The following is a 25,240-nucleotide window of genomic DNA, read 5'->3' as shown; positions in this document are numbered from 1 at the left end:
GCCCATGTCTAACCTTACTGACGTCTTTATGAGAAAAAATAAATAAAAGTCACATTGATATGCGGACAACCAACTGAGCTACATTCGCTTGTCATGAAGTGTTAAGAATGTCAATGATGGGTATTTTTTTTGTGAAAATTCATTGCAAAAAAGTAAAAGTGTATCTGTGTTGATAGCAAAAAGTGTGACAACCAACCCCTGTATATCCTAATATGCTTAATTATTGTGTAGATAATGCCAATGGCTAATATTTAATCCATCCATCCATCCATTTTCTTACACCCTTCTTCCCTAATGGGGTCGGGAGGGTTGCTGGTGCCCATCTCCAGCTGCGTCCGGGGCGAGAGGCGGGGTACACCCTGGACAGGTCGCCAGTCTGTCGCAGGGCAACACACAAGATACATACAAGAATATACAAGACAAACAACCATGCGCACACACACTCACACCTAGGGAGAATTTAGAGAGCCCAATTAACCTGACAGTCATGTTTTTGGACTGTGGGAGGAAGCCGGAGAACCCGGAGAGAACCCACGCATGCACAGGGAGAACATGCAAACTCCATGCAGAAAGACCCCGGGCCGGGAATCGAACCCAGGACCTTCTTGCTGCAAGGCAACAGCTCTACCAACTGTGCCACTTTGCAGCCCTGCTAATATTTAATATCCTCCAAAATTCCTTTTTATAGTCCACCGCAATGGGGTTGCTGGGTATAGACTGGAAACAGGCCTGCAACGCAGTCAGAGTCAGGAATTTTTTTAGGTCATGTCTGACTTTTTTTGATAAACGGCTGAAATCGCACTGTCCACCTTCAATACACACCAAACGCTCCTGTGAGCATCCCAGTGTGTACTGGGTTGTATTAACTCTAATAGACAACGTAGCATCCAGTCTGCTTAATGAATCACTGCAGCGCTTAACAAAAGCCGTCACTTATCGCTCCATGATGAACAGCAAACAGTCCATCATCAATCCCAATGGCAGGGTGGGACACAGAGTCTGTAGGCTGCGTGAATCCTCACACCCATGTGGAAGTGGGGCCCCACAGGAGCCACATAATTTGCATAAAAACGATACCTTTAGTTCGCACCTCTTCATGCGTTTCTGACTCTGACTCTTGGCACCTTCATAGACGACTCTTGAGATTAACCAGTAGCCCATTTTTAGAGTGATTTTTGGCTCTCTCAAGCCAAAACACAGACCTAATCAATATCCTTTCCCAACATCCCTTGATTAATCATTTATTCCAAACAGCTCAGGGACACAGCTGGCCTGACAATTCCTGAACTCTCCACCATAAATCAAGCGGGGGCAGCTATAGTGATGTAAACTTGCGTCGCTTGTGCCCCCCCCTCTCCCAAAGGGACCACTGCGAGGAACTGGACTGTTACCTCACATGCAGCTTTTGTTTGATGGGAACATTTTGCAGATCTAAATAGGTCCCAATAAATTTCCCCCCCCTTGTGCAGCCCCATATTGAGCTCGGTGAACTGTAAAATTGTTGGGGTTAAACCGCCTTCAGGTTAAACAGCAGCATTAGGCTGCAAGTCTCACTAAGTGAGATTCTTCCTCCAGCTTGTAGGCAATCCAGTAGGAGCAGAATGCCAAGAAAATCTGGCGTGAAGCATTCCAACTATTTTCATTTGTTTCTGTTAAGTAGCTTAGGCCCTGAAGCTCCAAGCACATTTGAAAAAATAAATAAATAAAAAAATAAAAGGCAACCACTCAGACATTCCTTACTGTACATGATCTGGAGATTCACTCATTCACTCAACAGGAGCGCTCATGTAGCTGCACTTTGTGTGGGTGTCAGATGACCTCGAGGTGCTTCCCATCATACAGAGGAGTCTTTATTGCTGCAGAGTGTGAAAATAGGCGCAGGATAGTCATAAATCCATGAAGGGACCAAAAGACGAGCAGTTAACCCAAATAGTGGAGCATTTGGTGCTGTCAAAGCTATTAGAATGACAGAAACGAGGAGTGCACAGAAAGCCAACCAATCAAAACCAAACACTGAAAAAAACCCAATTTCTATTAAAAATAAAATTACAATTTGATTAATGTAAGACTGCTGTAGAAATTTGCATACATTTTATATGGCTCGATTTTAATCAGGATGCTTAATTTAGAGCAATGTTTCTCAACCCTGGTCTTCAGGGTACACTGTCCTGCATGTTTTAGATATTTCCCTCCTTCACCACACTTAATTTCAATTGATGGCTGTTTAACAGAACTGCAATTAGGTGTGTTAAAGCAAGGCAATATCTGAAACATGAAGGGCAATGTGCCTTGAGAAGCAGGTTTGAAATACACTGAATTAGAGAAATGCATTCGTCTTCCTTGCAGTGTTAAACAGATGCATTTTAATCACTGACATGGTCAAAGAGCATGTAGAAGGTTTAGTTTTATAGTCATTACAGAATCAGAGCAAACTGAATTTTAGGGAATGCTAAAGCACAAAAAAAGGAAAGAAATGCCTTTCCCATATATGTTCAGAGTCATTCTCATCTTTGGAAAGTCTTAGCATACCCCAATAAAACAATATGTCACAATTTCAGGCAATACAATTGGTGTGAGAATTTCCATATATTCTATTTGGGCCAATTTAAATTATTTGTAAATTATGTGAGTTTAATAGGGAAAATACTCTCAAAGGCAAATGTTTGAGATAAAGGTACAGATCACTACTGAACTGCAAATAAACTTTTTAAAACTTCCAACAAGGTGATAAATAAGGTCAGATATGCATTATACACGTTAGAGCAAATCTGACCTTCTTTATATTTGAATTTTGCTCTGTGCCTGTAGAGAAAGATGGATACAAACATATCCATCCTTTTTTGTCTTGAAACAATCACAAGTCATATAACAATTAGTATGATCTAATAAATTGACAGGTTAATTATAATCCGTATTAATAAATCTTACCATTCTCTGCTGGTCAACAAGTGAAAATAAAAGCTGACTAAACAAACATCTGCAGCAAAAATCTAATAAAATTGTTTTGGTTAGACTGGTTATCAGTAACTAATGTTAGAATTATTGAAAGTTCCATTTATTTAATAGGAAGCTATAGTAAAATTTACTTAATTTACCAATTTCTTTTAGTAGTGCAATGCAGCATAAAGGGAAAAAAATGGTTTTAGTGATTTAAGCAAATGCTGTTTTTCAATCAGTCTCCTCAGTTTGGTCCTCGGGATCAATAAAATTATTGATACTGCACATTTTCCAACTGAATCCTCTGATATGTTTGGAAAACCACACATGTGTATTTAAAATAGTTAGGTTTTGAACATTATATTTACAAACTAATGTGCCTACTTAAAACATTCTAATGTCTAATACTTCACACTTCAACATTTATTTTTTGTATCTAGTTTAAAGTTTTTATTAGTTAATGTGTTTTTCTCAATCCATATATATATATATATATATCTATATATATATTTTTTTTTTTTTTTACCTGATCTTTGCAGCTGTAGACACAATAAATCAGACGCTAACTCATTTCCATATCTTAGGCTGCAGTGAATTGTCAAGGCGTCCATTTCCCTTTCCATCACCCCCTCTAACCCATCCTTCATCTCTTCAGGCCCCCTCTCCCTCCTCCTCCTTCCGACCGGTGGCTGCTTCAAGCTGTCAGAAGGAGGCTATAAAACAGAGAGGGGCGGCTCTGAAGAGGCTGCTCATTTTGGGGGGAAATACACACAGTACAGTTACTTTGTGTCCTGACTGAGGGGAAAAAAATACCTCTGTTTGGCTGAGATTGATGATTTAAAACAGGCGACTTTTTACCTAATAAAAACGGACAGTTGGAGGCGACGAGGACACTACAATTTTTCCGTGAGCTTGAGTGAGAATTTGCGCTGACAAGGTCCAAAAGAATAAGAAATTGCTGGGTGTTTATTGAGGAGAGAGAAACTAAAGCTTGCTTTGTGGAGAGTTTGGGATGCTGGCTTCCCGCGCGCTCCGCTGCTTGCTGTGCGCTCTGAGCTGCGCGTGGTGGCTTCCCACCGGGACAGCCTCGCGCCTCAAGACTCCTGCGCTGCCCATCCAGTCCGAGAGGGAGCCGGTGCCCTCCAAAGGCTTGGCAGGTGAGTGTGCCAGCGTTGTTGCCGATACTTACCATATTTACTGTCTGCCTCTGAACTTGACCCTGTGATAGGCTAGCGAAACCCCTTACATATGTGTTCCGTTTTTTAAAAATATGGCTGCCTTCTGGACCGCCTGCAAATTACGCAGAGAGCCAATGAAGACATTTATTTAAAGCGCAAAACTTATTCTAAAACGTTTCATAAAGTAGACTCCGAGGGCAGCATTGAGCATGAAGTGGCTTAAGCTCAAATTTTGTGGATTTTTAAGAAATGAAAGCTTAGAAATAAATATTAGTCTATTCAATGGGGAAAAAAGAACTAAAATAATCCTTAACTTATTATCTTATATGTCAAATGTCTAAAGGGCTATTTTAACACATGTAATAACTCTGAATTAACTTAATTTTGCTTTTGCAAAATCTAATATAGCCTACTTTCTATAAAATGGTATTTATGATTTTATAATCATGAACTATTTTTAAATTGGAAACATTTAACGTTCTTTTGTTTGTCGTCCATCTTAAAAAATCTAAAAAAAATTAGACATGTCACATCTGGCATTGCAAGTTTCTTGGATGGAACTGTTCTAATGTGGTTTTTTGGTTTGCTAGCTAAAGGTGGATTCATTTTAAAAGCAATATTACATAGACTGGTCAAACTTAGAATAAATTAGTCAAAATTCATACCACTATAAAACAGTGTGATTTGTGAAACCTTCAATAAGTTTGTGGAAATTCAATGAGGGCAATTTTTGGGCTTTACCAATAGTATTGCAGGTTTTTAAGATAAGAGGTTGCAAACAAGTCAAATTGGCCTTAAAATTGACTTTTTGTACAAAAAAAGCAAACAAACTACAAATTAAATGAAGGTTTAGCAAATCACAGGGTGTGTTTTATGGAATCTCTCCTGAATGCAGCATAATTAAGCTTCAGGTTTAACATGACTTGGTGGTGTAGTTTATAAGATGATTTCACTCTCTGATGTTGTGAATAAGGTAAGAAAAAAAAAAGTAAAATAACTTTTTAGTCCAATGTTGAAATTTCATATAGGACGCCAAATTCACAGTCTTGGTCAACATTTGAGTTGGGTTTTGTGAAGTTGGCCACAATGCTGAAGTTGGCAGCCAATTTCTGACTCTCTGCTAAAGTGAGGAATGGTAAGCTAATTTCTGAGTGTTGCTATGTGGCTCCTACAAGTCAAGGCTGTGAGACTCACATAAAAATAAAGATAACATCTAAAAGTCTCCCAGCCTAATGACACATGTTTTATCTTCACACATTTCCCTTCAAACTTCCTGTAGTGTTGCCTCCTGTTTTCTCCTAAAGCAAGCGCCACACCTCTGAGTCATAACTGCTGCGAATGCCTTTTGATTCACGCAGGACTCGATGTGGTTTTTATAAGGTAACTACTCCTAAGAGTTCAAACTAGTGAGGATCTTCGTGGTAACCACTGCCTTATACCATGTAATTCAGAGCTGGAAACTGTAATCAATCGACTTTCCATTACAAGAGCTGGCTCCTGCAGAATGATTTATTTGAGCAAAGACAGACAAGTGGCAGGCAAAGCGAGCTGCTCACAGTTTGGCTCTGTAAGTTAGTTGGTGTGTTTAAAGTGTGCAGTCACTTTATTGTAATTATAATGTGGTAAAACTTTGTGAGTGTTATACACACTGCTTGTGGGCAGTTCCCCAAATACGAATAACTGTAATACTCCTGTAGGGCCTCAGTGTGACAAAGGCTCAATTATTCTTGAAGAAATATAATAATAATAATAATAATAATAATAATAATAATAATAATAATAATAATAATAATAATAATAATAATAATAATAATAATAATAATAATAACACGAAGTGCTATTTTATCTGCCATAAAGACAATATACGATCAACTAGAACATTTTAGAATCATGACTGTCCTTGAGGAGCCTTAAACTAACAAGAAACTTCACATTTACATTTTAGCTTCTTGGATTTGATTGACCTTTTGGTTATCATAATAACCAAGAGGTTTACATAATCTCTTGGGTATTAACATTTTGCAGTTTTTTCTGTACAGTCTTCCTATTTATTTTCAAGTCTTTCTGGTGTTTTATGGTTTCATATTATCTATAAACTTTAAATTGCACTGTAAAACAACTGAAAGAGCCTTTTCCTGTGATTTACGGCAGACTTTATAAGAAGATATTGGCATGGTCTCCCCCATATTTTTTTCTGGCTCATTTAGATTAGACAGGATGAGGGCACCAAAACTCCAAAGGCATCCAGGAAGTTTTGTTTAACTCCTACATGCCTGGGCAGGAAAGTTTTTGAGATCTATTGCTTGTTAAGTATTAAAATGGTGGTTTAGTCCTTGTAATTTGTCATTAAGAAAAATGTCAAAACATGCAGGTTTGTTGACTGAAATTCTGAAACCAGTTATTCTACTTTTACACCCAACAGCTTATTTTGTTTATTATACCAACCAAGGAGGTCCTAATGACTAAAAAAGCATAAGACATGTCATTTTTTTCCTTTTTTATTCTTCAAAATTAAAATAAAAATCTAATTAATTTCACACTAATCTTTGCAATCAGTGTGGATCGGTCTAATTTGAGTCTAACTAATATAAGTATTTTATATTTTGACCACAGATGCAGTTCACACTACTTATACTGTCACATATCTCTCAAATATAACACAAGCCCACTCGTTTTGAATGAAAATGTGAATAACCAACAGAAAACTAAGTGAGTTTAAAAAAAAAAAAAAAAAAAAAAGCACTTGTGACGCCCTCTAGTGGATAGGCATCCTGTGATAAGCCATAGTCCTCATTTTGGTTTTTTTTTGTTTCATGTATTTGTCAATAAAGCTCTATATGTGTTCTAATTTACTTATTTTCTGTTCAAAAAAAAAAAAAAAAATCAGAGAATAGTACGTAAAACAACCTGATGTTTAATCAGCATGGGGTGTTTCACAGGATGCTCCTTTGGAGGTCGATTTTACTCCTTGGAGGAGACCTGGCACCCAGATCTAGGGGAGCCCTTTGGTGTCATGCACTGTGTCCAGTGCCACTGTGAACCTGTAAGTCTTGTTGGACTCTGATTCCACTCTTTATTATCGCAGATTGTGTATTATTTAATGAAAAGAACATTCACACTAAAGGTGTATTTGCTTGTCTGGCAGCAAAAGAGTCGCAGGAAGGTGTCGGGTAAAGTGAACTGCAGAAACATCAAACAGGACTGTCCCACGCTGGACTGTGACGACTCTGTTCTGCTTCCAGGACACTGCTGTAGAACCTGTCAGAAAGGTACTCATGCTCTGCCTCAAACTCAACACCTGTTTCCCACAAAGGATCAGTTTAGATTGTTCTAATTCCATATAGCTTTTGGCTGGCAGGATCTTGCAAAAGCTTCCTTTTGAGCTGTTCTCCATTTTTCATATTACAACCATAATTATTTGTGTGTTTTATTGGGATCCTGGATAATATACCAACACCAAGTCGTAGAAGGAAAACTATACCTGTTTTTTTGTTATTTCAAGTAGAAATCAAAAACAAATTGTGTGTTTGGGATGTTCACAAACACACAAGTCTTTCCAATTATTTTCGGCTTTTACAGGTCTGGAATATGCGTTTATGTCACAGTAATATGCTTTTGTGTAAAGTGTTTTATTTTAGTTATGGTTGCTTGTTTATGGTCCTTGTCATCCTGAAAGATGAAGTTCTGTCACAGTCTTAAGCATTTTGCAGCCATCAGTTTACACAGACCTTTTGGTCTCAGTTTAATTTAGTCTTTTCTCAGCTTTTCAGTGTAATTGGGACGCCATGTCTTGGTCATTCTCTTTCCATTTGCAGACGATACATTGAACAGCACTATGAAATATTCAAAGCTTGCTCTGTTAGCCAAATCATTCTTTAATCTTAACTTCTCTATAACTTTCTCCCTGACTGATCTGCAGTGTTTCTTAGTTTTCATGAGGCTGTTTGTTCTCCAATATTCTCAAACAGCTGGATTTACTGAGAACAAATTAAACACAACTGGACTCTATTTACTAATTAGGAAACTGGTGAGAATAACTGATTGCTATTAAATGTGTTTAGTAGTATCAAAGCAAAGATGCCCGATTACAAATGCGCTCCAAATTTTTCAGCCAAAAATATTTAAAATACAATTTAACATTCATTCCATCCCACCATGACAGCAAAAAATAAGCACTCCCTTTCTTACTTGTCTCCTTTTTTTGACCTCATATGAATATTCATGATGTAGTCACATGTTGACTAGTTAGATTTCAGAACAGCTGGTGGATGCATCCAACATCTTAATTGATTTTCCACTAATTTGGCCATAAGTGAAAGCCACCTACCTTGCCTCTGCAATCCTGCACACACAATTCCGCCTTATTACAGAGCTGGAGAGCTGCCCTGCACAAACACACACAAACACACACTGGGTGGGTGTTTTTCTGGGTGTCTGGTAATGGAATGGAAAGTAAAGGTAGAGCACTGTTGGACTTTATGTTGTGTGTGTTCGTAAGAACTGTTCAGCCCCCTTTATGTGTGTGTGTGTGTGTGCGTGTATGTGTTGTGGTTACGTCTTAAGGAAAAGGTTGAGTGTGTTTGTCTTAGCCTTGGCACCATCACACCTGGTATGTTTGTACAAGTGATGGAAAATGTGTGTTTGTGTATGCACATGTGTGTGTTTTATTACTTGGTGCACCTGAAGATACAGTATAGCTAAGCAAGGAGAAGTGAGGATGACGCAACCCAGAAGAACTTCAGAGAGGAGTTGAAGGAGGCTTGTGGGTGTTTTGTGCCAGCCACATATATATATATATATATATATATATATATATATATATATATATATATATATATATATATATATATATATATATATATATATATATACTCACTTCTGTGTAGGGGTGCACGTGTGTGATATTTGTGTGTGTGTAAATCAGACACAGGAAGGATAGGCAGACACTTCGACTGAGCATGTCAGAAAACAACCTTGGGAGAAATAACATTTGGATGACTAAGAGGCAGCGTGTGGTTTTCATTCTCAAGAACATGTCAGAAGACTGTAATTGGCTGAACAAGCACCCCTGCATGTGTTACTATGTGTTTGTGCATGTGTGTGTGGAGTTGTGAGGGCTCCACATTACATCAGGATGCACAGCAGTTTGTGAGGAACAGTGGGTCTTTGTTGAGATCGCACGCCAGTGTCACTTCCAATCCTCCTGAAGCTCATCAGCTATAAGACACAGTGCTGGATAGCTGTTCCTGGCCAAGAAACGAGGAGGGAGAAACTCTAAGATGTCATGAAGATGGAGACCTCCATATTATTTTGGTCATATGTCTAATCAGCCAAAATCAGTTTCAATCCTGCCAGATCTCACATACCTATTTGTCACACTGTTTGCACAATGGCCAGGCTTTGGGGTTCATATGTGGGCCAGACGTTGGAGGATACTCTGACCGAACGTGTTTTGAATTGTTTGGATTTATGTGGTTTATTTTACCTGGTACGGACCTTTTTTCAAAGACAAGTACTAAGTAAAAACCAAAATATAATAATGAAAAAGTGGTTAATCTCAGGAATCCATACAAAAATGACTTCACAATGACTTCACAAAATTAAAAATAAACTTAGAATGGCAAACAGACTGGAGAGGCAGATTGGCGTTCTGTACTGAGTTTTGAGAATGGAAACCTTTGAGTATGTTCTGTCTGGCTAAAGCAAAATTTTAGCGTCTGGTTAACAAGTGACGGTAGGAAGGAGTGGGACAGAAATAGACAGACTGAAAACTTATTTATAATAATCTGGGTTTCGTTCCTGTCAACAATGAGCTCAGCCAATTTCAATATACTAGTATCAGGACCACAGACACCCACATATGGTCACAAGGTATGGATCAAGCAGGTCAATTGACCTTTCACCACTTTGACCCATCTTTGATAAGCGGAAGGCAACGAATAGGACAGCTGCTTAATTTAGTACAATAAAGTGACTTATTTTTTAAATTCTGCAGGTGCGGTTGACAAAAAGCGGACTGATATTATGCTGGAGACCTTTGAGTATTTCCATGAAAAGGGCAAAGAGGACGACCTCCACAAATCCTACAATGACAGATCCTACCTGAGCTCTGAGGACACAGGCCTTGGAGAAAGCCGCACAGGTACAGGAGACGCGCACACACATACACGCATGCCTACACGCACATGCCCACACACGCTCGCACACGCTTGCACACCCACAAATAGATAAAACCCGATGTTCACTCTTTCATTATGTAGGTGGGAAGAATAAATGGAAATGTAATATTTAATTTGCCACATTTATCTACAGAGTAGAGTGATGAGTTTGCTATGCCCTTTCTTACCCTCTACAGACTTTGTGGCGTTACTGACCGGAGTGACAGACTCATGGCTGCCCAGCTCCAGCGGAGTTGCCAGAGTCCGTCTTTCTTTGACAAGAACCACGCTGACCTTTTCTGTTACATACCAAAGGTAAAACCAGTTTTCTCCAGAAGAAACAAGTCTTTTGATTAGTTTCCCTTGACTTTTTTTGGTATTGTATCTGCTGTTCAAAAACTAATTTTGTTATGACTGTTGACAAAATGGAGTAAAATGGAATGTTCTTAATCTGAATGAGAACTATTTTTTATTTTTTTTTGCTTTTGCTGCCTGTTTTTATACTCGCATCTAAGTGAAACTTTACCCTTGCTCTCCAGAATCGGCCGCCCCAGTAAAATAGCCATCTTGGACTCAGATGGGACTCCTGCTTTTGAATATAAAGTCCCCAAAGGACAGACGGACATGGTAAGACATTACTTTCATGGGAGCAGACAATCATATCCTTTTGGCTCCATCTGAGTTGTATTTGGTTTCGCACACATGTGTTTCCTGAGAGATGCAGGGAAACCAAGCAGCGACATGATGGATGCTTTTACAGCGGGACTGTGTGCTCAGACTCTGATTTGTTTTCTCATAACTCACAGTAACATCATAAACAATAAACACACAGTGAGTCGGTGACACTTCCTATTGGCTTTCTGAACTTCAAACTGATTACAGTCATTATTAGCACACAGTCAGTCACAACAACTGTTCAGGTTTAAGTCAGTTTTGTATTGATAAATCAGGTTACCTATACTTCACTGGATGCTCCCTAAGGTTTGTCTGCATTACTATATGTGATTTCCTTCCAAAATACACACATCTTCACATTCCACTTTGAACACAAACACTGTTCAGTGAGACAGGAGCCCCCTAAATACAGGTCCCAGAAATTGGCCTATTATTATTTTTAGATAAATGTCAGAGTAAAGCTCCAGAGGACCTCAGAGAAAACACTGTGGCTCTGAAAAAGAAAGGAGGAGGGGAGTTTGTTGAAGCAGGACTTTAAGGGAGAGAGAGAAAGAAAGAGAGGGAATTTTTCACACGTTACATCACTGCTTAGCATGGCGACAGAGAGTATTGCTAATTAAAATGGAGATTACTCCTGAACTCGGAGTTATGAGGTGTCGGCAGTCTGCCACATTTCTTCCCTCAGCTCAGAGGAAGAAGTTTTGGTTTTATGTTAAAGCGCTGTGGCCAAGAGTTCAATGCACGATCACAAAACTTTATGGATCTAGCAGATGGCAACGTGTTCCCTATCTGCTTTTATTTACAGTGTTTTGCAAAAGTATTCATGACCCTCAAACTTTTCACATATTGTCACGTTATAGCAATAACTAATGTATATCTTATTATATATTAATGTATATCATTGTGATTTGTTGTGACAAGGCAAAAAACAAAGTAGTGCATAAAAGTTAAGTGGAATAAAAAAAAATAATGTTTTTTAAGTAAACCATTGAAAGGATGCTTGTTTTTATTAAACCTCTTAAATCAATGCAATGTAGGATCATCTTTGGCTGTAATTACAGATGCAAGTCTTGTTGGTATATTCCTTTACCATTTACAGAAATGGAAACATTTTTCCTCAATATTGACAAAATAGGACAAGCTCAGTTAGAGTGGATGGAAACCATTTCTGAAGAGTATAACCTATTAGGCTTGCCGTGGATTTTCAAGTATATTTAGATCTGAACTTTGACTGGATCATTTCAACACATTTGGAAATGCCTTGATTGAAATCATTCCATTGTAGTTCTGGTTGTATCAAGTCTTTTGCAGCATAATGTAGGTTTTCTTCTAGCGCTGTCTGATATCTCCCATTTAACTCTGACCAGTTTTAATATTTCTGCTAAATAACAGTATTTCTAAGACATGATGCTGCCACCATGGAGTGATGTGCTTCATTAATTCCCCATCACACAAAACATAGGCTTTTGTGTGTAAGCAAAAGCATTCAGTTTCACTTTTATCTGACTCCTACATGACTTGAGGCAAATTCCAAACAGGATTGATGTTTCTGCTACATTTTCATAAAAATATCCCAAACTTGGGACTTAAAGCTCTAACTTTCCCTCACCTATCTGCTTTGTTCCTATGTGTTTCAAGATGCTTTTTTTTCACTAATCTTCTCCAACTAGCCTCTGAGGCCTTCACAGAACTGATGGATTGATATTGAGAAGAAATTTTAAACACTGCAGGCACTTTGTCTAAATGTGCTTCCAGGAAGAACTGAAAAAGGCCCGATGTATTCTAAATCCGTTGTTCATGTGCATTTGCATCCTAAATGTCTCCAAAACTGCACCTGTTTTGGTCTGTGTTTGTTTGCAGATCTGTGGAGCTTGGAAAAACGTGGCGAAACCTCTCTTGCGAAAGCTGCAGTCTGAGCAACTGCGCATCAGCATGACCACATCCACAGGCAGACGAGAAGAGGTGGTTGGAAAGATCATCAAACACAGAGCGCTGTTTGCCGGTGAGACTGCATGTGTGTTTTTACTGCATGCACTCTTATTCCTGTTATCTTCAACGCATCGATTTTGTTGAGTCTTAAGTAATGCAAAAGAAAGCTGATAGAAAATGTTTAAATGCATGGGCTGATAACTCATGTTGCATGCTTATTATGTGCAGAGACATTCAGTTCAGTGCTGACCTCAGAGGAAGAGAATGCAGGAATGGGAGGCATTGCCATGCTGACGCTGAGTGACAGTGAGAACAACCTTCACTTCATCCTCATTCTGCAGGGCCTCATCAGACACAAGGACATAGGTGAAGAAGATACACAAGAGGGGACACTGAAACTAAGATGTGATTCTTAATAAAGTTATATCAGTTAAATGAAAAAAAACAAAACTCTTTCTCCTCAGAGCCTGTTTTGGTCCCAATCCGAGTCCAGCTGATGTACCGCCAACATGTCCTAAGAGAGATCCGGTCCAACATCACCTCTAACGTGAGTAACAATTACACATCCATCATTATCAGTTTGGTCAGAGATAGAAAGAACTAATAATGATTTTGAAAAAGATTAGTTTTATGCTGACTATTATAAGACAGGGGAGAGTTTTAGGGGAAAATGTTTTGCTCTGAATGTTTAGGAGCTAAGTCTTGTTTCTGGTTAGAAACTTATGTCACATCGCCAAAGTCCCTCTGTTGCCCCCGCCCCGTTCCCAACTACTCAAGGAGACGGATGTGGTTTCCTCGCCACATCCTAGCAAAGTTACTGTGACGCTTGGATCACAGCTCAGCATCCTGACAGACGGTGAGGGAAAATTTATGGAGGTGCGAGGAAACAAAAGAAAAGGGAAAGTGTGTGTGGAGAGTTTGGCACGAGACAGATAGTGGCAGGGTTTGAGACATAAAGGGAAGCGTGGGGCTAAAAAAGGATGCGCCACCTCTCACACATGTCAGTGGTTAGTGGTCTGTGGGCTTAGTATAAGGAGAGGAGGGCGGAGGGGGTGTTGAAAGGTGCGTCTGGTTTTAATTCTGCCAGGAAGGGACGATGTTTCTCCTTTGATCCGTCTGTTTACAGAATGTGTCCTTGACAAATATTGTGTAAGATTTGAGCTTAGCCACTGCTTTCTGACCTATTTAACTACACAATGACTAAAAAGCCAAGCTCCCAACATATTACGTATTATTTCAAACCCAAGACAATATTTAGCTTATATGCTTTAAGTGTTCATGCTTGTCAAACCCTTTAACAATTTAAGACATTACAAATTTAAACATCAGTATATATTTTTTTAGAATTTTATATGATACTACACTAAGGTGGAGGGAAAATTATGTAAAGTTTTCTTTTACAAATCAAAGTCTAAAAAATTCCCCATGAAAATGTATTCAGTCCTGTTTCCTCTGATAGCCTTCAATAAAGTCATTTGCAAGTATGGTGCATCTGGAGAACTGCATTAAGTAGGAAATTATTTAAACAGATTAGACCAAAACTGGAACAAATTTCAAAACACAAACTAACTCTGGACATTAACAACCCCAACACTGAAACATGGTGGTGCCAGCAATACACTGTGAACATGCATTTTTTTTTTCTGCAGGAAAAAAGAAGCTGATCAGAAAATGTAGGGCAGAACTGGAAACAAAATCATCTGAGGCAAACATCCGGTTTTCATTAGGATGCCAATTCTAAAAATATAAAGCTATGCATATTATAAAATGGTCTAGTAAGTTAACTGGGAATTTATGGAAAGATTTCAAAATTGTTGTTCACATTTGCTCATGTTCCTTTTTGACTGAGCTTGAGCTACTTTGTATAATAGGATGTGTATACATTTTCTGAATTTAAATGTGCAAAGCTGGAAGAGACATAAGGCTTGCATCTGCAGATATTGCTTGATGGACCTTTTCAGGTTTTTATTTCGTAAAAAAATATGTTGAAAACAGTGCTTTAGATTTCTATAGCTTAAAAGATCCCAAAAAGACATATTAAAGCTTGTGGTTATAACGTGATATATTGTGAAATAGTACACATAGACAAGCAGCCTTATTACTGCTGTGTTACTGCCCCGCTCCATTAACACCAGACCCTAATATATCCATCTGCACATTGCCTCCCCCTCATTATTCGGTCCATTTTTTTTCTCCAGCAACATAACCCTCTCTCAGTGCCTCCCCTCTATTTCTGAGCTGCTTTGGCTGCTCGCTCTGTGGATTTATGCTTCGTGTATATTTATATTGAACCAAGGCCTGAGGGTCATAAAAGTAACATTTCTTTGACACACTCATACACGTGTCCTATTAATCCAGCATTTCTCAACCTCTTCATGGAATAGTGTCACTCCCGCTTTAAGTCAGAGGCCTTTCAGTGTGAAACCACTGAAAAAAAATTTGAACCATATTTTTGCCTCGAGTCAAATTGCGCGTGTGTGAGTGGGGTGATTATGGGGTCGCGTTGTTGCGTAGCAGAGATGTTTGTGTCTCTAATGGATTTGGGCTCTGTCATGTCTTTGCGACCGTCGTATTTATTCAACCTCAAGATGATTTAGCTGCCACGTGATTTGTTTTGCTCTCTGTTCCATTTTTGTTTAGAACAAACACAAACAAATGGAGCTGGACACAAATAACGAGCCTGTCTTTCATTTAAAGAAGTTGGGGGGTGGTTACTCTGGTGACAAGTTAATGTTGCATAAACCTCATGTCTACAAGATCTAACACTTCATTGTGACATTTTCATTCCAGCTTTTGAAGACAGTAATTAATTTTTAGTGAAATGTTTATTGTTTTTTTTTTTTGTTTTTTTTTACCATTTGTGGCTTTCTGTGACACAAAAACTCTTTTAGCTGTGTGCTAACAATTTAAATTTGTACAGGATCCAGACTTTGCTGAGGTGCTGACAGACCTGAACAGCCGAGAGTTGTTTTGGCTATCTCGTGGTCAGCTGGAAATCGCCGTGGCAACCGAGGATCAGGATCTCCGACAAATCTCTGGCTTCATCACTGGGAGAAAATCTTGTGACAGTGAGTGATTTTGCTCTAAGAAACCTGAATACTAACTGATGGAGTACAGGTGTTAGATAAACACTAAATAGAACATTATTGTGAAAAGGAAGAAAAATGCTCAGTGGTTTTTGATATTTTTTTTACAAAAAGTGTTACTTCCAAGTAGTGTTCATTCTTTGGAGTCAGCTGCAAGTCTTGGGCATGTCTGCTAGTTTTGGGAGTACAGACATCTGGCTAGTAAAGACTTAAATAGAGATGCAAGGTTTTTCCAATTTTTCTTTGCAAAACAGTTCAAACAGTATCAGATTGGACAGAAAGCATCTTGTGAAGTTCCCCACAGATGCTGAGTTAGTTTTGGGTCTATACTTTGGGTTAGTTTTGGGCCCAGATTACAGTGGACTGAATACAGATGCCTGCCACACGTTCCATGTCTTAATTTGTTGAAAATTCTGGAAATGATATAGCAGTCTTCTTCCATTTTAAAATCCCAGTAAAGCACAATAAAATTTGTTGTTGTTACTTGACAAAATGTGAAAAGGTTCAAGAAGTACTTTTTTTAAAAACTCTTGGATCTGGTTCTGAGAAGCAGAGAAAAAGAACACAGTTAAAAACATGGGTTGTGTTGCTGCAGTACTGCTTGCTGTTCATCCATCTGTGGCTGGTTTTGTCATCCTCCATAAAATACTTTCTGCGTCCTTTCTTTCAAGTCTTATCAATGTGGGGAAACTATGTTTATAGACCTAATGTTGGACTTGCTGTCTCACCAACGGTCTGCAGGCGTGTGTGGGTGTGTGTGTGTGTGTAGCCGTTAGAAAAGGGTTTTAGGAATGCTGTGGACTGCCCAAGTTTTCTTCAAATATAAAATCATGAACACGTTCTTTTCTGTGCAGCACACCATTACTATTTGAACTTAATCATCATGTGTCCATTGCTGTGAAATGCTTTGATTTCAAGTTTTTTATTGTCGCAGACTGGGATTTATAACAAAAAAAATATGCTTGTTTGTAAAATGTGTATACACACACACACACACACACGCACACGCACACACACACATGGTTGCTGCCAAGGTCAGTGTGCTGGACCTGATTCCTTGTGTCGGGGTTCCAGCGTTTTGATTAACAGCATGTGACGTAATCTGGTAAGAATTCAGGTCCAAATTTCTTCTTTCCCTCTCTGTCTCCTCCATGTCTCAGTCCCTCCATCCGCTATCCTCTTTGTGCAGCTTTGGCATCAGTTCTCGTGTATGCTGTTGTTCCCTCTTTGTCTCATATTGAAAACTTTCTCTCCACTTCTGTTACTTATTACCTTCTGTCCCCCTCAGCTCAGTCTTTATAAGGCTCACTTCATTCACCAGAATATACCTCAATCTCAGACATAACCTTTCTGTAACTTTCTTATGCAAAGTTGTTTGTGTGCAGCAGCATGGATGTTTTTGGTGTGACATAAGCAGACACAGATTCTTGGCTATGATTAAACTTAATTTTTCACAATAACAGACAAAGCTATAACAAAAAATGACTCAGATGTGTGCTTCTGCTGTTGCAGAACACAAGTAGGAATAGCTTGTTAACTTTCTTTACTCAACCAAAAAGAAAACTTAATTTCAACTTCTTTTGTTGTGTGTGATGGATAAATTAAGAGAGAAATTATGAAGTCCTTGATATTTACATTTTTACATGAATCTCTTTGTCCAATTCAGCTATTCAGAGTGTGATGTCCAGCGGCGATGCGTTGATTCCAGGGAAGACAGGAGGGGTGGGTTCTGCCATCTTTAACCTCCATGATAATGGGACGCTGGACTACCAGGTATCAGTCTCTTTTACTCATAAACAATGTTTGTGTTTTTGTTTTCAGGAAACTTCCCTTTCTGAGGTTTTGATTCCACAGACTAAACAATGACCTTCTCTGTATACTAAAATGTTGTTGGGTCAAATAGCAGAATCTTCATATTTTTCTAAAAGCACATTTAGAATGAATGGGGTGTTCAATGCTTGGGTCTCTTGGTGTTCTGCAGGTTCAGGTCGCAGGTCTCACAAGTGACATTGTGGGTCTCACAATAGAGCTGAAGCCGCGGCGTCGAAACAAGCGCTCTGTCCTTTACGATTTAACTGGGGAGTATAGCAGGGCGACTGGGCAGGCGGTGGGCAGCTGGAGTCGACTGGAGGCCCGACATATCCACATGCTGCTGCAAAACGAACTCTTCATCAACGTAGCCACAGCACACAGCCATGAAGGAGAGCTCAGGGGGCAAATCAAGGTCCAGCCTTACAGTGGCCTGGAGGTACCCAGACATGGTGAGGACCAGTGGAGTGAGTACAAACAGATTAAGAAACATCTAAACAGTAAAAAAAGTACATTGACTTGCTTTGAAAATATACTACATTTAGTGTCTTTTTCTTTCATTTTTTGTTTCTTCAAGAGCTGCCCACTCCTCTGGCTGGGCATTTTGTGTCTCCACCGGTACGAACTGGAGCATCTGGCCACGCCTGGGTGTCTGTGGATAAACAGTGCCATCTGCACTACGAGATAATCGTCGCAGGTCTTAGTAAGACGGATGACGTGACCATGAACGCCCACCTACACGGACTAGCAGAGATCGGAGAGCTGGATGACAGCAGCACAAATCACAAGAGGCTCTTGACGGGTTTCTATGGCTCTCAGGTCCGTCCGCTTGTCTGCTTACAAATGTTACTGTAGACCATTCAGGTCAGAAGTTAAAGTTTTTGTTTTGCTTTGAATATAAAAAATTTAAAGTTGTATTACATATTAACATGCATTAATGATGCAAAAATATTTTGACTTTAAAGCAGGGCAATCAATAATCACATTTGACTCACTTATTAGGTGCAAATATGCAATGTTAAACTGTAACTATTAAATATTTTTATTACCATTCCAGCCTGTATTTGGCATCGAACATGGTGTCTGATAAGAAACAAGATAAGTTTGTATTGGAAAGGAAAACTAAATACTGCTAATATCGCTAACTCAGCATCAGTCAAAGGGATCACAGGGATATACAATGAAAAGTAGGATATACAATGAAAGAAAACACTTAAAAAACATACATATTCTTTTCTTCGTGCATCACTCTAAAAATGTTTTAATAAAATATGATATCTATAGTATTGTGTCTACCCTGCAGGCACAGGGGGTTTTAAAGGACATGAGCATTGAACTACTGCAACATTTGGACCTGGGAACAGCCTTCATCCAAGTCAGCACCAAGCTGAATCCTCAGGGAGAAATACGAGGACAGGTATGCGTTTAAGTCACGTGGTCACTAATTTTAATGTCGTTGCCTCACTTTAGTGAAACTATTGTGGAAGTTTGTTAAGCCACCAACTTCCACAATAGTTACCAAGGACTTAGCAATTAGCTTGAATGACACAATTTGTTGCATGTTTCCTTTGGGATTTTACAGATTAAACACAGGTGCTGAGAATCAGGAAGAGTAAATGTTAGAAGCAAAGTGTTTGCTGTTTGCCAAAAAGCTATGAAACAGGCAGTGAGGGGGATCTGGCAGACCTGATTCACAAAACTGGCAGGGCACTATGCTTTTTAAAATGTGGTATTTAGAGAAGGTGCTCTGTATTCTAAAAGTCCTGCAGCTTCTTTAACCACCCGAGTCTTTCAGGTGGTTATTGTTTTCACTGGCAGCTGTTTCTCTACAGAGCGTTTAGTTCATTTTATTGGCCTACAGGAACATACAAAGAGACCACAGTTGGCTGTAAACCCCACAGGAGTAATCGTTGATCACTTTGTGAGGTCGTCTTTCATCCCAATTTAATTCTCTACACATTTCACACACACTTTTACTTTTCTTTTTTGTTCAAATGCCCTCCCTCTCCATCTGACTCCAATTGATGATGCATTTCCAGGTGCATGTCCCAAACAGCTGTAAACCTGGTGCCCCAGCAGAGGTAGAGGAGCCTGAGTTTGATGACCTTTTCCTGAATGACCCCGAGGAGCTGAAGAAAGATCCAAACACCTGCTTCTTTGAGAACCAGTATCACGCTCATGGTTCCCGCTGGACTCCCAGCTATGACAAGTGTTTCACATGCAGCTGCCAGGTAAAAAGAGCACTCACCTCTTGCTGCACATGGCGATGTTTTTATGCAAGAAATTTTGATGAAGTGCTGGGCTAACATTAGCATATTTACTCTGATTTTATAAAACTTTTTTTTTTCCCCCATTTGTAGAAGCGAACAGTGATCTGTGATCCAGTTATTTGTCCAGAGTTGACCTGCTCCAGAACCATTCAACCCGAGGACAAGTGCTGTTCTGCCTGTGATGGTTCGGTCAACATTATGTTGAGGATTTTAAAGTCATTCATAGATGTTAGAGTGCTCTCCATTACCATCCATAAGTTTCAAGCTAATAACCATTTTATGACTATTCTCTCCATGTGCAGAAAGGAGGGAGCCCACGGACATAAAAGTACCAGAGATGGTGGAGGAACATCTAGAAGGTGGTGTTATGGTGTTATTACTCTTCTCTATTTTTTAACTTCCTTTGTCTTTTATGTTTTCTAACTGCTGTTTTGTTTATGAGATTTTAGCTCACAGATTAACTCTAAAGCCCCTGTCTTACCCATAACAACCCTCTTGGCTTGCATTTCCCATCACTCAGGTTGTTACTTTGAGGGCGACCAGAAGATGCATGCCCCAGGGACCACATGGCATCCCTTTGTTCCTCCCTTTGGATATATTAAATGTGCAGTCTGCACTTGCAAGGTAATAAACATCAATAAATAGGCTCACATCTGGCTGAGTTTACATCTCAGAGGCTCTTTACGGGTCGTTTGTGTTGTATTAGGCTGCAAAGAATGTGAAGGGTAGAGAAAAATTCTCCTCTGTACTTTAAGAATGTCCATACAACTGGAAAGAAAAGTCACATTTTTCCTAAGAGAAACTGTTTCCAATCTGTTGTTGTTTTAACCCCAGGGCTCTACAGGGGAGGTACACTGTGAGAAGGTGACGTGTCCCGTACTGACTTGCAGTCAGCCAGTAAGACGCAGCCCCTCTGACTGCTGCAAGGAGTGTCCAGAAGAAGAGAGGACCCCTGCAGGCCTGGAGCACAGCGACATGATGCAAGCGGACGGCCCACGCTACTGCAAATTTGGAAAGAACTTCTACCAGAACAGCGACAGCTGGCACCCCTGGGTGCCGCTGGTGGGCGAGATGAAGTGCATCAACTGCTGGTGTGATGTAAGCATGAAGGAGCTACATGTTTTTTGCTGAAATGCAAATGAAATCTAATTTTTTCCATCAAATGAAGAAACTCCTAATATTGCTTTTTCATTCTTTTTTTCTCTACAGCATGGAATAACCAAGTGTCAAAGGAAACAATGTCCTGTGCTGACCTGTTCTAATATCACCCGTACGGAGAGCTCATGCTGTCCTGATTGTGCTGGTAAGGAATGAAGACATGTCGATTTACATATTGTCACCTTCCTAAAATAATGACCTAAGTTATTTTCTTTGCCAAAATCACTTTTGGCAAATACCTTAGGCCATTATTTTAGAAAAGTGACAATATTTTTATGAGGAGTGCATTAAAATTTAATATTTAAATGCAAATCTATGTCTTTAAAACAAATCAAAACTATTACTGCATGCCTAGATGCAGTGTTGTAGTCAAGACCACCTAACCCGAGATCAAGACAAGACCAAGACCAAAACGTACCGAGACAAGACCAAGACCGAGGGACGTCGAGACCAAAGCCCTGCGCTACATGACACAATAAAATGTGAAATATAATAGAAATTGCTAATCGAATTGATCTGAAATATTCACATTCCACTAAGACACCTAGATATTAAATACTTACAGTTACATTACAGTTGACACTTTGAACAAAACAATCAAAGGCGCATCCTCTGCGTGCTCTTTCGTACTTGTGTTTTATTTATTTGGTAATTAAATAAATATCAATGTATATAATTAAATAAAATAATGATAGCTACCGCATTGTACAAAGAGCAACAAAGAACGGCTCTTGGTGACGCTCCAGTCCTATTTTGTTACTACAGAGAAGTTCAGAAGATTCGGCTCGTTCGTGAATGTTACATCATTATATTGCAGACTTCTGGACACAGTGTTGTCCCATTTATGTGACACCTCCGCACAATAATTCAGTGCAATGAGTGACTTTTTTTCATCACAATGCTTATGTGTCTCTGTACAGCTAGCTTTGCTACCATCACGTCAACGGAGCTTACCTTTCTCTAAGTGACAAAAAAACGTTAGACGTAGTCCCCACCATCTGTGAAAGCAAAGTGCTGCTGAATTAGCTGTCGCCATCGGATTTCTTATTTATGCAGTGCAATTCTATTACTGACAATTAGACACACATCTTCAACCGCTCAAAGAAAACCACTGTGCATGTCTTGGAGCGCCGCGTGCGAGTCAAAGTGCCAATTACAGAAACACGTAATTGGTAAGTCATGTTATTGCTAGGATTTTAATCGGTGCGTTTTGCATCAGGTGAAAACAAACATATTAACAAATAAACTGGACAGTATGCTGTAAGTTTAATGATATGTTCACAGTTGTGGTCTTGACTGGTCTTGAAATAAAATCCTGAGACTCTAGTACTACAACACTGCCTAGATGTGAAAGTGTTGTTTGTTGTAGTTCTTGAGTTGTATTGCAACGTTTCCAGCTATTATTAGCTAGTTTTCAGATTCCTCTAACCCAGGGGTGGGCACAACAGGTCCTCGAGGGCCGGTGTCCTGCAACTCTTAGATGTCTCCCTGGACCAACACACCTGAATCCAATAACTGAATCACCTCCCAAGTGCAGTCAGGTGCTGCTAATGACCTCATTATTTGACTCAGGTGTGTTGAAGTAGAGATACATCTAAAAATTGCAGGACATTTTTTAGATGTAAAAGTGTCCAGAAGAAGAGGGGACCCCTGAGGAATTGCAGGACACCGGCCGTCGAGGACCAGGAGTGCCCACCCCTGCAAAAAAACAAAAAAAATAAAACAAAGAATAAATCTAACAATTTTTCCTGCAGAAAACTAAACCAACATAAAAAGTTCAAAACATATTTTAATTCTTTTCTCTACATATCTTTTTTGTCTCACCCATAACATTATTCATCTCTTCTGCTGCTGCTTCCAGGCACATTGTCTGCAAATTAGGACTTAATCTTATTAGTGACTTCTAGCAACTTTTAGGGCAGCTGACTAAATCCCTGCTGTGGAGTTGGCAATAGCGTTGCACTTCTGTGTTGGCAGAGGCAGCTGTTAACACCCTGTTGCCATTCTGGTTGACAGCACGCAATTACATAAGCACTGGAAAATCTTCTTCTACTTTAAAAACTGCTGGTGCAGCAACATTTATTCTTTTTTTTTTAGTCTTAGAAAGAAGTATTAGTGATAGACAAAATAAAATAATCTATGAACACAGTGGGAAAACCACAATTGGCTAGCTGTTAGCTGCTAACCAACATAGCATTGGCAACTGATTCTGAGCTTTTTATTGACAATTAACTCAAAGGGGGTTTTTTTATTTGTTGTTTTGACTGTTTTTAAAGTATCTGTGTGATATTTGTTCATCATATACAGAACCTCTGACTGTCAAACATGAGCAGTTTGACAGTCAGACCGCTCATGTCTGACTGTCAGATGTAACTGTTCCTTTAGAATAGTTACATCTGTGAAACAAACAATTTTGTATCACATTTCTCATTCATTTTCTTATCTTCTTCCTAGATCAGAAAGAGGAAGCTGATCTGATGACAAAAACACCAGGCAAAAGACGAACCTGGAAACAATGAGGATGTGGAATGTCCCCACATCAGAGATGAGCACCAAACCCCCTTTACTAGAAAACAGCGTCCTTCTCCTCCTCCTCATCCCACATGGACTTTTACCCAGAGCTGCACACTGGGGCCCCCTTATCTCTCCTGACCCAACACCCACCCTGTTATCAGCTTCAAGATTGTAAAGAGGAGAGCCATGCAGAGACTGAAGGGATTGCAAATGCAAAATAAGGACTTTAAGTGAAGCGGTAAAGCTTTGGAGAGGACCATCCTAGTGTTACTCACATGCTGCCTTCAGTGTTTGTTGGAGTTTAACTGTTCCTAAATGGGTGAAAGGCGAAGCTGTAGGTCCAACGCAGCTGTTCATTGGACTGAAATCCAGGTGGATTTTAAATACGGTAGTAAATGTTGGGAGAAAAAAGCAGTTTGTGTCGACAGAGCTTATTTTTGAAGCATAGCCATAGTTACTGCAGCTCCCACTGGACACAGCAATGGAAAATGTTACTTAAGAAGGCGCGAGTGTGTGAATGTAGGTATCTGTGTGTCTTTCTTTTACTTCCTTTGGTTTTTTTAAAGTGTGAGTAAGTGAATAGAAGAAGAGTATCCGTGCCCACACGCCTACAGCTTTTGTCTGATGTAAGAAAATATTTCCACTCTGTATGACTCTCATTCCTGAAAGGATCGCTCAGTTTTTCTGGGATAGAGCATTAAAACACCTTCTGTTTATATCATTTCGCCTGAGCTTTGGTTCTTCCCGTTTTGCTTTTAGTCATTTTTATTTTTGCGTTTTTCATCATTGTGAAATATGAAGCAGTTTGTATTTTGTATTTATTGAATACTGTTGAAACAAAATAAAAAGGTTTTGTTAGTAAAAGAGGAAATGTCTGCTGATTTATAGATATAGTTGCTAGAGTTATAGACCCATTTCCTCTTTTAGCTGCTGGGATTTTACCACGCTTCTTTAAATTCCGCAATGTCATGTTTCTACGAATATCAGAGCAATTGCTGAGAATCACGTCAGAGAAGCTCTCTTCGACAAATCCGTACCATCTCTTTTCTCTATTTTCCTCTATCTCCTTCTTCCTTTTCTATTTTGCTTTCTATTCATTTTCTAGCTTGCAATTTTTCCTGAGACAGCACATGTGATCAATAAAGATTCATACACAGACACACACACACGCAGGGGAAGAAAAAAAGGCAAACACACAGGGAAAGCACACAGTATGCTGTTTAGTGACATTAAACTTACAGCACGGGAGAGAGGAGGTGGGAAACATAAACAGACACTCACAGACTGACACATGTCCAAAATCCTGAACCTGGAACACACACATTGTTGCCAGCAGTTTTTCCAACACACCGCTATAAAACTGTGACTGCTGCCCTCTCCTGGTCAAAATACATTACTACACTATGATGATTAACTTATTTGAAAAACAGACTATGTACAGGTCAAATGCCAATGTCACCATTTGATGAGCTAATTCACATCTACAGTCCTCTAAATCACAAAAATGGATACACAATAACTACATG

At 39.3% G+C, this 25,240-nt stretch overlaps 1 protein-coding gene across 2 annotated transcripts; it reads left to right on the top strand.

Annotated features, from left to right (window-relative positions):
* Nucleotides 1-3,677: 3,677 nt before the first annotated feature.
* chrd (chordin) lies at nucleotides 3,678-24,578 on the top strand. Of its 2 annotated transcripts, none has more exons than XM_044119624.1 (21): nucleotides 3,678-4,094; nucleotides 7,055-7,158; nucleotides 7,261-7,384; nucleotides 10,111-10,257; nucleotides 10,471-10,588; nucleotides 10,813-10,900; nucleotides 12,809-12,950; nucleotides 13,106-13,243; nucleotides 13,342-13,424; nucleotides 15,798-15,945; nucleotides 17,630-17,736; nucleotides 17,945-18,239; nucleotides 18,350-18,591; nucleotides 19,076-19,189; nucleotides 19,812-20,003; nucleotides 20,133-20,226; nucleotides 20,345-20,401; nucleotides 20,563-20,666; nucleotides 20,877-21,140; nucleotides 21,252-21,345; nucleotides 23,655-24,578. In XM_044119624.1, the coding sequence occupies exons 1-21, from the start codon at nucleotides 3,950-3,952 to the stop codon at nucleotides 23,717-23,719; spliced, it is 2,865 nt and encodes a 954-aa protein (XP_043975559.1). In that variant the 5' UTR covers nucleotides 3,678-3,949; the 3' UTR covers nucleotides 23,720-24,578. The 2 variants fall into 2 exon arrangements, with proteins under 2 accessions (XP_043975559.1, XP_043975560.1); XM_044119625.1 differs by having other exon boundaries at nucleotides 3,679-4,094; nucleotides 17,945-18,224; nucleotides 23,655-24,537.
* Nucleotides 24,579-25,240: the final 662 nt, after the last annotated feature.

This window comes from Gambusia affinis, linkage group LG06 (genome assembly GCF_019740435.1).
Source record: "Gambusia affinis linkage group LG06, SWU_Gaff_1.0, whole genome shotgun sequence".
Lineage (NCBI taxonomy): Eukaryota > Metazoa > Chordata > Actinopteri > Cyprinodontiformes > Poeciliidae > Gambusia > Gambusia affinis.
The sequence above is the reverse complement of the archived record's forward strand: the minus strand, read 5'-3'. Positions and strand labels throughout refer to the sequence as shown.

Coding starts and splice junctions, on each gene's coding strand:
- chrd (XM_044119624.1), top strand. CDS start 3,950: ATGCTGGCTTCCCGCGCGCTCCGCTGCTTGCTGTGCGCTCTGAGCTGC. Junction 19,190..19,811: donor AGGGAGAAATACGAGGACAG/GTATGCGTTTAA, acceptor ATGCATTTCCAG/GTGCATGTCCCAAACAGCTG. Junction 20,004..20,132: donor GTTTCACATGCAGCTGCCAG/GTAAAAAGAGCA, acceptor CCCCATTTGTAG/AAGCGAACAGTGATCTGTGA.